At 45.8% G+C, this 13,671-nt stretch overlaps 2 protein-coding genes across 2 annotated transcripts; one reads left to right on the top strand and one right to left on the bottom strand.

The window, feature by feature from the left end:
- The first annotated feature begins 14 nt into the window (after positions 1-14).
- LOC113140123 (calpain-1 catalytic subunit-like) lies at positions 15-12,085 on the top strand. Its single transcript, XM_026323855.2, has 23 exons — positions 15-117; positions 1,633-1,662; positions 2,522-2,768; positions 3,277-3,346; positions 5,346-5,464; positions 5,805-5,938; positions 6,090-6,258; positions 6,457-6,540; positions 6,621-6,706; positions 6,811-6,885; positions 6,962-7,122; positions 7,919-8,088; positions 8,750-8,761; positions 8,835-9,046; positions 9,126-9,165; positions 9,372-9,437; positions 9,679-9,736; positions 9,868-9,932; positions 10,562-10,630; positions 11,216-11,294; positions 11,380-11,493; positions 11,690-11,748; positions 11,915-12,085. The coding sequence occupies exons 3-23, from the start codon at positions 2,529-2,531 to the stop codon at positions 11,939-11,941; spliced, it is 2,109 nt and encodes a 702-aa protein (XP_026179640.1). The 5' UTR covers positions 15-117; positions 1,633-1,662; positions 2,522-2,528; the 3' UTR covers positions 11,942-12,085.
- A 712-nt stretch (positions 12,086-12,797) lies between these two features.
- Positions 12,798-13,657, bottom strand: mrps28 (mitochondrial ribosomal protein S28). Its single transcript, XM_026323861.2, has one exon. The coding sequence runs from the start codon at positions 13,614-13,616 to the stop codon at positions 13,062-13,064; it is 555 nt and encodes a 184-aa protein (XP_026179646.1). The 5' UTR covers positions 13,617-13,657; the 3' UTR covers positions 12,798-13,061.
- Between the last annotated feature and the right edge of the window lie 14 nt (positions 13,658-13,671).

The raw sequence follows: 13,671 nt of genomic DNA on the forward strand, positions 1-13,671 counted from the left end.
AAGCATCCAGAGAACAATACTCCCCTTACACACAGTACTACAATACGCAGTACTACAGCACGCAGTACTGCTGCAGTACTACAGGACCGGCAGCATCCACAGGACCGAACACACCCGGTGAGTCTGCTGCTTTGTGATGGTTTGAGTGGAAACTGTGGTCTGTACTGGTCTGTACTGGTCTCTGGACGGAAGACGTGAGTCAGGACAAAGAACCGTGTTTATCGATATTCTGCAGGGAACACGTGAGTCTGATCAGCTGTTTTTCACTGTTTTCACGGTGATCCTGCAGAAACGGGCTGATGACGTCATCTAGTTTATTAACCAATCAGAAACCCCCCTGCAGGATCACAGCGATGAATCCATGAGCGGACAACAATTAGTTTAGGTAACGGTAAATATTAATGTCCAAACCGGTTTAAAGTCAACATGGTGGTCGCAAAACAAGATTCAGCTGATTATTAGAAAGTGACAGGTGTTTTGATAATGTAGACACTGACACGGTGTTGACAAAGAATGAAGATGGTGAAGAACCGTCGGAGCTGACTTTGGATGATCTGGGACCATGTGGACACAATTGATTTGTAGTTAGTTGTTGTTTTTGGCCTCTGACTCGTTTCCCACTTTCCCTGGTTGCTGATCCAACGCGGATCAGGACTCACTGAGGAGTCCGGAGCTTTCATTTGGTCCTTGGGAAGTAGGTCCAACCTGGGTCAAGGTTTTCTGCTAAAACAAAGGAGAGTTTGGACAATTTCTTTTATTTTCCAGGCTCAGATCCTGCTAGTATCCTGGAAACTTTATTTCCCAGAGAATTAGCTGCTGTTTCATTGTGATGATGTTTTCCACCTGTCCAGGGTGCACTCCTGCCTTTGGGACCAAAGAGAGCTGGGATAGGCTCCAGCTGTGTCCCTGGTCAGGAATAAGGGGGTATAGATGATGGATGGATGTTCAGTGAGCTATTAGTTGAATTTAACACTGACCGAGTTTTTCTAATCAGATATAAAAGTGTTTGTTTGACGTGAATGAGCAGGTGATGTGTCGGAGTGTAACTGGAATCAAACCAGTCAGTGCTCACGTCCCAGTCTGGCCCTGGTCTGCTCCTGGTCTGGTATTTTGGAGGAGCTCCAGAGAAAACACCCAGAGTGTTCAGTGATGATTCAGCGTGTGTGTGTTTGTGTTTGTGCTTTTATCTTTGTGAGGACCATTTTGAGCATAATTCTATTGGAGTGGGGACATTTCTGCAAAGTGAGGACACTTTTCCAGACGCCCGATGAGGGTTAAGACTTGGTTTTAGAATCAGGTCTATGTTGGGGTTAGGGTCTACTCATTGTCACTGAGTGTCCTCACAATGATAGTCACTGTTGATTCATCTGGAAATTATTTGTCCATTTAAACAAGTGAAAATATGGAACCTTTATTTTATTGATCTGTTGTGTTCTAACAGTTCTGAACACAGTTCCTCTAAATAATGTTTCATTTGGTACAAATGATTATTTATTATTATTTTATTACCATTATAGTGCAAATACAGGCAGATTTGAATTAGTGCATTTCCAGGGAATTTGAGGTGGAGCCAGAGCTGAAATGAAGAATGTGAATTTGTCTGTGACTAACCAGGCGTCTGTTTTCTCTCAGCTTCCTACGAGACCATCAGCCAGAGATCAGGTACTGCGTCATTTCTGTCTATAATATTATGCCTGTCTGTGGTCTTGTCTTTGTTATTTTATTTTGTTTTATTTTAAATATATCTTTTTTTATCTTATTTATCTTTTTATTTGATTTTATTATTTATTTTAATTTTATCTATTTATCTTTTTTATATATATTTTTTTTTATCTTATTCTAATGTTGAGTCTGATGAGTGTAAGCCTGCATACATTTAATCCACCAGTCCATAATCAGCACAGGACCCCCCCAATAAATGTGTTTGATCAGACCCCTCTCAGTCGTGTCCTAATGGATAGGGTGTCGGACTTCTAACCTGAAAATTGCAGGTTTGAGTCTCAGGTCCAGCAGGCACTGAGTGAATAGCCAGTGCCCTGTCCACCTTCAATACCACGACTGGGGTGGGACCCTTGAGCAAGGCACCCCCCACTGGCTGCCCACTGCTTCGAGTGTGTGTGTTCACCACTGTGTGTGTGCACTTTGTGATGGGTTAAATGCAGAACACAAGTATGGGTATAGTATTCCATACTTGGCCATATAAGTCACTTTCGCTTTTCACTCTTCGTTCGTTTGATGGACCTACAGAACCTAGTCTGGATTTTTACAAACCAGGTCCTAGCGTCTCTGTGAGGCTGCACTTAGAAAAGCAGCAGTTCTGAGCTAAGTGCTAACCCAGCATGTTAACGTGCTAACATTAGCTAATTAGCAGTAAACAGCTCTGGCTGATGGAAGGTGTTTTGCCATAAACCAGTACTGCTGGTAGTATCAACACAATAAACCTGCTCTAGGGGTTTATCAGTGCAGTTACTACAGTTCATCCTAAGGGGATCATGAACAACAAGTTCTCTGATGTCTTCAGGGTCAGGATGTTCACAGGCATATCTGGACGGATCCATAAGGACCGGCAGAGGGCTGGAGGTCTGGGCTCAGTTCAGCAGGCTGTAAAATACCTGAACCAGGACTTCCAGGCTTTAAAGGAGGAGTGTCTACAGAATGGATCCATGTTCCAGGACCCAATGTTCCCTGCAGAACCAGCCTCATTGGGCTTCAAGGAACTTGGACCTTTCACAGACAAAACCCAAGGGGTGGAGTGGAAGAGACCAACGGTGAGAACCAGAATAGTTCTGTTGTAGAACCTGATAGAACATAGACCCAGTGTTGGAACAAGAACTGTTTTACTTCATCCTGTCAGATGAACTTATTAGCTAATTAAGCTAACATTAGCTCATTGAAATGGTGACACCTTGTCTCTTTTTCAGTAACAACTGTGATTTTAATTATTATGCATGGCTGCATCATGCTAACAGGCTAACGCTAACAGGTCAGAGACTCACAATGATGGCAAAAAGACTTTAAAGTGACACAAAAACACCACAATCAGCTCTACTGTGAGCAGGACGTACAATGTTTTAGTCTGTGTTAGTTCATACTTATTCACGGTCTCTCATCACAGCAGCAGAACTCTTGAGATCAGCTGCTGTTTGGGTGACCAGTAATACCAGCGCACACCTGTCACCTTTAACCTCACTAGCCTAACCTCCCTCAGCTCAACCTCTTCTCACTCTTGTATAGTGTGATGTCAGACAGACAGGTGTTTGTGATTGGCTGTTTCAGGAGCTGACAAATGACCCTCAGTTCATTGTGGGCGGGGCCACCAGGACCGACATCTGTCAGGGAGCTCTGGGTGAGTCTATCAGCATCCTGTTAGATAGCCATGTGACTTTGGTTCGTCTGAATACGTTCACTTTGGCTTCTGGAAATAATGAGGCATTTTTCCGTGCAGGACACAGGGTGAGTGGGCGGGGCTACTACAAACTGTGGGCGGTGTCATGGCAGAAACATAAGAACAGGCAGAATACTTACGCTACACAACATGTACGCAGCAACGTAGTCAGTAAGTCCTTGTGACTAGCTGTGTCTTCCTGCTTCCTTGCAGGTGGCCTCAGTACTGTCAGTGTGGGTCTACAAAGGTGTGACCTTCATAACTGTTGGGGAACAAGTAGGCCGAACTATGGGCTGAATTGAATTGAGATGCCCTAGTCTACTCAGAATTTCCTGTTTGCATTGCCAACCGCTTTTGACCCTTCAGATGAGTCGTAAGGTGCCGCTCCTGTCGCCTAGCAACTGTGACAGCTGCAGTGACCATAGCTGAACACAGTTTCTAAACGTGTATTGGTGTCTACTCGACCCATCACTTACACCTCCGTAAAAAAGTGAACTGGTTCACAGATTATCCTTTTGTGTGGAGGCTCCTGGGCTGGTGAATGTACTGGTTTCTGCTCCTTCCTGTCCATAGTTTGTATGTCTCAGTCTGAGCCTGGGGGTTAGGTGTGTTTGTTTGTGTTTACTGGTTTAGGGCAGCAAACACAAATGGACATGGCTGTAAATTGGTGTTTTTCCCCCTCTTATTTTTTGGGTTTTTCATTAGGGCACAGTACCTGGTACCAGGTACTTTTTAGTACCTCCTCAGCCGTGGTTCCAAGCGAGCTGAGCCGATACCAAAATGTGCCGGATATGTTTTGAATTGGTTAAAGTTGTGCAATGTGGATACAGGCTGGACAACAATGCCCAGTAGCCCCCCCCGCCCTCTGCTGCTGTAGCTCCACCTGCTGAACGTCACTTCCAGGAACACATTACATACGTGTGCGTGAATCACAGACTGTAAAGGATTTTAATTCTTCACTAATGTTGGTTGAGCTGAAAGTCATTTCTCTGTATTGTACATTCAATAGAAACAATAGATGCATCAACCTGCAAAATGAATATATCTGATAAAACATGTAAGTAAATGTTAACCTGAACTTTTCCATGTAAATGTGAAGAATTGTACAAGGAGCACCTGAAGGCAGCACTCAGCCCATCATGTTTGATCTTGTATTGATTAGAGTATTGATCAGTGAATGGGCCTTTTAGCTCTATGAGAACTCCATTAGCAGCTTAATGCTGAGGTTTTTAATGCTGGTGTTAGCATTTAGCTTAGCAGTGGCATCTCCCTGTGGACCAGCATCACGATAATGGATTTGGCTCAGGCTCAGTCTGAACATTAACAAACATTTCCTGCCTCAAAACTCGAGCTCTGTACATTTCCTCCACTCATCCTCACCCGAGGATCAGGCCTGGTCTCAGTGAGTCCTGCTGCCTAATGGCCTTTTAGATTTTGGGGCCGGTCACAACAGTCAAATGTTCAGGTGAACTGGTCTGATGTCTCTGAGGTTTTGATCCCAAATCCCAAAAACATCACTGCGATATCACTGTTGACATAGTGCTACAAAAACGGGATCCTCCTTTTAGTCTTAAATCCACAAAAACAAGTTTTAAAATGTTAATTTTTGCTTCTGAGCTGTTGTATATGAGTTAAAGTGCTGAAGTGGAAACATTGAAAATGAAATCTGAAATGTGAGTAGAAGAATTTCTCTCTTAAGAAGTGAAGGCAGTTTGTGTGTGAGCACCAAACGAAAAGATAGAGGGAAAGGAGGAAGAGATGAATGCAGTCGAAATGTCACGTGACTCTTAATGACTAATGTAAAGGAAGTGAACCACCTGGAATTTCAGCTGAAGTGAGAGAGATGATAGCAGTGAAAATGCTGAAGTGTCAGCTCTGAAAGCAGCTGAAATGTGAGCATGTAACTGACCGAAGGGACTCGAAGTGTCAGGTCTCCGTATGAACTCTGGGTGTTTTGCAGGAGACTGCTGGCTGCTCGCTGCTATCGGCTCTCTGACGCTGAACGAACGCCTGCTGCACCGTGTCGTTCCTCACGGTCAGAGCTTCGCCCACCAATATGCCGGCATCTTTCACTTTCAGGTGAGACTCTAGCTGTTCACACTTGACACAGGCCACACCCACTCGTTTCTGTCATGATGCCTTCAAGTGAAACTGAGTTTGTTTTTTGTTTTTTTGACATCACAGAGCACAGACATTGTCAAAGTATTTTTTCCTTCAAGTTCTTTCAGCTACAACCCTGTTACTTTTCTTGATGGTTTAGTTTTTTGCGTGGTATCGTTTCAGTATTGGTATCAAGATATTCAGGCAGATATTTAGGATCCAGCTCACATTTTTGGTATCGTGACAACACTAGTCTCAGCATGAACTGAAGATGTTAACTGCAACGCTGCAGGTTCTTTCTTCTTCTGTGTCCCTGCAGTTCTGGCAGTTCGGGGAGTGGGTGGACGTGGTGATTGACGACCAGCTACCGGTCAAAAACGGAGAGCTTATGTTTGTCCACTCGGCCGAAGGCAGTGAGTTCTGGAGCGCCCTGCTGGAGAAGGCCTACGCCAAGTAAGTTCCTACCAGTATATTTATAGAAAACACTGTATTCGATTTGAGGTATTCGTACTGTGCTTGAGTATTTCTAGTTTGTGCCACTTTAAACTTCCACTGTCCCAGAGAGAAAAAGGTTGTAGCTTCTGTGTTTCCTCTGTGTTTTGAGGTTGAACGGCTCATATGAGGCATTATCTGGCGGCAGCACCACTGAAGGTTTTGAGGATTTCACGGGCGGGGTGGCGGAGATGTACGAGCTGAAGAAAGCTCCCAGAGATCTATATCGCATCATCAGCAAAGCCCTGGAGCGAGGGTCACTGCTGGGCTGCTCCATCGACGTCAGTCTCACATGTGACATGACTTGTCTTAGTGCTGGATGCTAATTGCTAACTATAACTGGATGCTAACTATACTCCATTAATTCAAAGTGCCTTTACCTGAGACAGCATCAGGTTTGACAAACCCAACAGTCAGTCCTCATGTTGGCTGAGCAGACGTTGTTAACCAACCCTGATGCCTGTCTGCTTCGTCCTCAGATCACTAGCGCCTTCGACATGGAGGCCGTGACCTTCAAGAAGCTGGTCAAAGGTCACGCCTACTCAGTGACTGGACTCAGAGAGGTCAGCTCAGCCACCACTGTTCAGTGTTCGACTCAGGTCCAGTATCTGTGTGTCCGATCCTGTGTGTTTGCCCTCTGCAGGTGGATTACCGAGGTCGACAGGAACGTCTAATCCGGATCAGGAACCCCTGGGGCCAGGTGGAGTGGACCGGAGCCTGGAGCGACAAGTCAGTTCTACACTTTTACACATGACCAAACAGGATGTTTGTCCGTATTCCTTAATAGAATACATCAGGAAATGCGGATGATTTAGTTTGTGTTGCTGTGTCAGCTCCTCAGAGTGGACCGGTATTGACTCTGCTGAGAAAGACGAGATGCTCTGCAAAATGGAGGATGGGGAGTTCTGGTAGGTTTGGCCCATGGGGACAATCCTGGGGTTGAAGTAACAGATGAAGGTAGTTACGTGTGTCTCTGTGTGGCAGGATGTCTTTCCAGGAGTTTCTGCGGCAGTTCTCCAGGCTGGAGATCTGCAATCTGACCCCCGATGCTCTCAGTCAGGACTCCACCAGTTTCTGGACCACCGTGACCTTTGACGGCACCTGGAGGAGAGGCAGCACGGCTGGGGGCTGCAGGAACCACCCCAGTGAGGAGGGAGGGAGGGCACAGATAGGGATCAGGGCTTAATATGATATAAATACCCAAGTGTTTTATCAGCCAATAGCAGCCTGAGGCTCTGGATCCAGATTTAAGCTACTTTAAAGGTGCACTTTGTAAAATGGGAAACATCTAGTGGTCAGATTGCAGAATCCAACATTGTGAACACAACCTCCCAATTTCCCAGTGGTTGCACCTTTAAAACAAAACATGATTCCCTGTCTAGAGCCAGAGTTTGGCAGTGATATGGCAGTGCAACACGGCTGCCTCCATGAAAGGAGACCCGCTCTGTACGCAGCTTTAAAAGGCTCAGTCTAAGATTAAGAAAATGCAATGGTTGGTATTTTCTGGTGATTTCACAGTAATGACAACATGTTTATTTATAGTATGTTCCATAGGTCGTCTAAATATCACACATTGCATTAAAAATTATTATTTACAAAATGAAAATCTTTATTTTTCATTAATTGAATCTTTAATCGCGCCCAGTATTAGATGATTGAGCCATCTTCTGCAAAAATACTGTACGTACTACAACCACAGTATTACAATGACCAAACTATCTGCCTACCACCTTCACACACAATCCGCTCAGTCTCATGACAACAACTGAATTCAGGCTGTCGCTAAACTTCGTTTGCATCGGATACACAATCCAACGCAGCCATATTTACACACATTTACAAACATGGCAGACTGAGATGGTGACAATCTGAGCCCAGTGTGGTTTAGTGAGCCTCCTTCCTGTTTAGAAAAACTACATATCCCATGATGCCTCTCTGCAGACACGTTCTGGATCAACCCTCAGTATAAGATCTCTCTGCTGGAGGAGGACGACGACCCCGAGGACGATGAAGTTGCCTGCAGCTTCCTGGTGGCTCTGATGCAGAAAGACCGCCGCCGTTACCGCCGCCAGGGACAGGACATGCACACCATCGGATTCGCCATCTATGAGGTCAGAGGTCAAAGGTTTAAACACAGCTCTGTCTGTAAACAAGTATTAAATGTGGTTCTCTATACTTAAAGATAATGTTAAGACTTTTTTCCACAAAGAGAATTATTCAAAGCTGGTATCAGTTTTCATTTTTATTGTTTACAATTGTTGTATTTACTCTTTCATTATTACTTTGACTCATATTACTCCTCCCTCCAAGCAACAATAATAACAAGAAGAATATAATTCCATTTAATAAGAACAGTAATTTTATTCTGAAATGGTGATTTGAGTTTGATGATCAGTCTGTATTTTGTTGGATCCATCTGATTCTGAAAAGGAACTAAAGTTATCAGATAAATGTAGAGCAGGAAAAAGTCCAAGGTTTGACCCTGACATGTAGTGAAGTCCAAGGATGAAGTAGCACTACATGGAAATACTCAGGTAAAGTAGACAGAGACTGAAACCTGTTTACACATTGACATGTAGGGACTCGGTTTCGTCAACAAAATCCAGATCCCTATCATGGGAATGAATTTCAAGGAGATGACTTGTTTTAAAGCGAGGGTGAGGGTTAGGCAGGTAGTGGTTATGGTTAAGGTTTGGGCAAGTGTCCATTAAACAAATGGAAGTCAGTGTTATGTTCCCTCGAGCTATAAAAGTGTGTGTTTCTCGTCCTCAGATCCCTGACGAGGTGAGTCGTCCTCTCTGCTCTGGGACAAATTAATCTCCTTCATATTAAACCCTGACATCCGTGTGTCCGTCAGTACCAAGGTTCTGCCAGCGTCCACATGAAGAAGGACTTCTTCCTGCGTCACTCCTCCTGCGCCCGCTCCGAGACCTTCATCAACCTGCGAGAAGTGAGTGCCAGGCTCCGCCTCCCGCCGGGCAACTACCTGATCGTCCCGTCCACTTTCGAACCGTCGAAGGAGGCCGACTTCGTGCTGCGGGTGTTCAGCGAGAAGCAGTCGGAGACGCAGTGAGTGTGTGGATCATTGCTGCTCAGCAGACACGTGGGTGTAAGTGATGTTGGTCAGTAACACAGTGAAACTCTGCAGGGAGATGGACGATGACGTGGCAGCGAGCTTCGAGGACGAGGTGAAACTTCTTTTAATATCATTTATCAGCAGCATTTTGTTGGGACTGGATTTATGTTGTGTCTCACATTGAATCTAAGTTCACAGGAAAGTCGTGAACATCTGTGAGGACATAACATCTGTTATAAAAACTGTAGGACGCTTTGGAAATGTTTCCTGTCTTCATGATGCAATGACCTTTGACCTTTCTGTCTATCTCCCGTGCAGGACGAGGTCTCTGAGAGCGACATCGACGACTCCTTCCGGTCTATGTTTGCGCAGTTGTCCGGAGACGTGAGTTCAGGCAGTTTAGGACACAGATGAAGTGTATTTTTATCAAGCGTAAAAATCCTGAATCTTCATTAAAAGGTGTCTAACCAGATAAACTTACAGCTAGCTGTGCTATGCTAACAACAGTGCCAGCTGCATTTGTAGATCACATGATCTGGTCCTCCGGTGGTCATGTGATAATCACACTGAATGAAAATGTGATATGATGCTGGGTTTGTGGATTATATTGACTGTGTGTCACCAGGACATGGAGATCTCAGTGCGCGAGCTCAGGACCATCCTCAACCGAGTCGTGTCCAAACGTGAGTTCTGACGCTTCAGGTGTGAACAGATCTTGTTCCAGGCTTGATCCTGGTCGAGGATCCATCACCACCTGTCTTTGTTCATGGTGATTCAGCGGACACCTCAGTTTCTTCTTTTGTGGTTGTTTCAGACCGAGACCTTCAGACTGATGGGTTCAGTATGGAGTCCTGCAGAGCTATGGTCAGCCTCATGGACGTATCCTCCCTTTGCTGCTTCTACTGGTTGTTTCCTCCATTAGAGTCCAGCAGCAAATCCCTGAAGCTGCTCTGGCTGAAATAATGGCTGAGACCCTAAAACCTGCAGAAAGCTTGATTCAGTGTGTGTGTGTCACTGAGGCCAAACCCCATCCAGAGACCTACAGCACCAATGAATGTGGTGTGTGAATCCAGAAACTGGTTCAGCTTATGGGTCTGTGCCGTAGACCTCCATTGTTGTCCAAAAACTATTAAAAACCCAGCAGGGAGCCCGCCACTGACCTGGCTCACATGGTTCTTCCTCACCAACAATGGGAGGCCCGTCTGTTTCCAAAAACCAGCTCCAGAACCTGAGAACGGCCATCACTGTTTTCAGGCTGCACTGCTCCACCAGCTTCTCTCTGCTGAACAGCAACATCTGGAGCTGTTTTTTGGAGAAAGATTGGCTTTAGTCTCTGGATGGGTTTTGTGGAAAACAAACTGAGCAGATGCATGAACAAGTACTCAATGTTCAGACTGAACCAGGAGCTCTGAGAAGAAGAAACGTCTTTGCAGTTTCTTTGCAGCAGAACTCTTTATTGTTAAGTCTCTTCAATGACAGGAAAAGTTTGGGCCTTGACCTGCGCTCAGAAAGACGGCAGCGCTCGGCTCGGTCTGGTAGAGTTTCAGATTCTCTGGAACAAGATCAGGAAGTGGCTGGTGAGTCCAGGACTAGTTTGTGTTCAGAGAGGGCGGCAACGTTCCCCCAATTCCACCAAGTAAAATCGACTCAGGTCCCTTTGGGTCAAGTCCAGTGTGGACACAGGCCTGAACCCAGCATCACAGCTGGACCTCCTCCAGTGGTTAATCCCTGCAGCTGGTTTAGCTGGTTAAAGATTAATATACACACTCATTTCAATTGGTCGGTTAGCAGATAGACACAAGATGAATTTGTTTTTATTTTGGTAAATTATGCATTTTCCAGTGAATTTATTGATTACATTTTTGTTGAACTGTTTTTCCAGACAAAACAGTCAGTCAGTTAATGATCAGCAATAATAATCTAATGAGATGAAATACGAGACAGAACAGAGGACGTTTTACTGCACTTAGTACTTTTACTTTAATAACTTTACTAACACTATAAAGTACATTCACCTCGTGAAACTACTTTCAGTGCAGTACTTCTTTTTGCTCCGTGGTATTAGTGCTTGTACTGAGGTACAGGATCTCAAATCTGATTCAGATGAGCAGAGGCTCATGGGTAATGTAGTGCAATTAACTTTACTTCCTGTCTTTGTGCAGGGAATCTTCAGAGAGTTCGATCTGGATAAATCAGGATGCATGAACTCGTACGAGATGCGTCTGGCGCTGGAGAACGGCGGTAAATCTCAACAGATAAATAATGTTTCGGATCAAGACATGAATCATGTTTGTGCTCAGTGAACTGACCTGTGATCTGTCCTCAGGGTTCAAACTCAACAACAAGCTGTATCAGATGCTGGTCGCTCGATACGCCGACAACGAGGTCATCGACTTCGACAACTTCACCTGCTGCCTGGTCAAACTGGAGGCCATGTTCAGTACGTACAGAGTCGCCGTTCCAGCCTCGTTATCAGGCTCGCTGTAACAGTTTTACTGTGTCTGAGTCCAACCAGACTCTGGCTGCTTTTGGTCAGAGTGAGATGTGGATCAGTTTAACCAGACCTGAGTCCTGCTGTTGCCATCATGATGGTTCAGGATGTGTGTAACTGTCTTCCTCTGTGGTGTTTGTTTCAGAGGTCTTCCAGGAGCTGGACAGAGACGGGACAGGAGCTGTAGAGATGAACATCATCGAGGTACCTATTTCACCTGATCCAGATGTTTCTGTACTGCTAATACAGCTGCAGATGTTGCTCCTGAGCACCAGCCTTGACCAGTAAACCTGATGTGTGTAGTATTACTGTACAAAAATACACCAGGTGTGTACAAAGTTCTTCATGGTCCTGTCTCTTCTCTCCTCAGTGGCTCTGTCTGACCATGTCTGGCTGAAGACCCCACCCCCGCTGCTGTACCACACTCTGCTGCCCAGTACTGCAGTATTACTCCTGTACTACTGACACTGTTACTACAGTACTACCACAGTTGCTATTGCAGTGCTAATCCCAGACGCGCACGTTTACTCATAGACGAATGAGAAACAGGCTTAGCAACCTTCACTGGAAGCTCCTTGTCTCCTCTGTCCTTATCTCTGTTCAGTTCAGTTTCTCTGGATTCGCAGACATGAAACCAGGCTGTTGGTTATCAGGTGTTTTATTGGACTGTGCTTTATTTATGATTTATTTATCACGTTGTTTATTTATGTTGTTATTTATTTAACTTGGTTTGGTTTTGGTTTTTTGCTTCGTTTACACAAACCAAAACTAAAGATCGTCTCATAAACATCTTTGTTTCTGGCACCTGATCCTCCACAGTGTTACACTGTAGTACTACACGGTACTACTTCTATACTACAGAAACGCAGTACGGTACTTCTTTACTACAGTACTACAGTAACACAGTACTTCTTCACTACAGTAACACAGTACTACTTCACTACAGTACTACAGTAACACAGTACTACTTCACTACAGTACTAGAGTAACACAGTACTTCTTTACTACAGTCTGATGTTTCTGTAAACGTTTCTGCAGCTTCATGTCTTCACTAATTAAAGGGCAGAACTGATCAGCTGACTGTGGTCTTATTTGGGCTCTGTGCACCTTCATCACGTGACCCACACACCTGGTCTGTGTAGGCAGGTGTTCCTGAGCAGGGTCCAGCTCTGGTGATGTTTGAAGCTGCTCATTGATCGTTTATCGTTTGATAAAACAATCACATGAATTAAAAGGAACAAGGAAATAATTTGTGAAACTTTACTTTTTCCAGCGATGCTTTAATTTGTCTCCAAACAAACTGATCATATTGATAAACATGCTGATCAATGGGTTTGATCACTTATCGTCAGTGACGTTAAAGAACCTCAGCTCCAGCCCAGAAAAGTTCGCTGGTTCTTGAAGGAAAGTGGCTTTATTTACAGGCCAGAGTCCAAACCAAAACTCGCTTTTCCTCCAGTTTATCACCGAGAACACAAACTGTTCAGGTTCATCGTCCTGCCAGACCCACAATCCGCTCAGTCCCGGTTCTGGTTCTCTCGTCCGTCTCCTCCAAGCGGGCCCAGCAGTACGGCCTGGGCCTCCAGCAGCGTGGTGTCTGCGCTGGCTCCCAGGAACCGGGCCGTGAGCTCCAAGTCCTGCAGCCGCAGCCGGACTGTGCTGCCCCGGTGCAGCTTCTCTCCGTCCGCGGGCCGCCGGCACACGCAGTGGAACTTCCCGCCGAAGTCGATGTACAGGTCGTCCTGGACCACGTGGAATATCCTCCCGACCACCACCTTGTCCTTGGCCGGTCCCATCTGGATCAGTGGAGACCGGCGGAGAAGCGAGGCGAAGCTCTCGCTCTGAGCGGAGGAGGAGCCTCTTGGACCGGCCTCGGCGCCCTCCGCCTCCCGCCGGAGCTCCGACTGCAGGTCGAAGGCGGCAGCGAAGCCGGACCTGGGTCTGTCCGCGGCTGGCTGGTCGCTGCCGGAGCCCCCACTGGACTCTGAGCTGGAGAAGCTTCTGATGAGCCTGCAGGAGGTGAACCGGAGTCCACACCTGGTGCTGGAAACAACCTTACACAAGGCCGCCATGTTGTCCCTCGGCAGCGAGCTTCCGGTCTCAAACGGCCACAGCGCCACCTGGCGG

This window comes from Mastacembelus armatus, unplaced genomic scaffold (genome assembly GCF_900324485.2).
Source record: "Mastacembelus armatus unplaced genomic scaffold, fMasArm1.2, whole genome shotgun sequence".
In the NCBI taxonomy this organism is placed as follows: domain Eukaryota; kingdom Metazoa; phylum Chordata; class Actinopteri; order Synbranchiformes; family Mastacembelidae; genus Mastacembelus; species Mastacembelus armatus.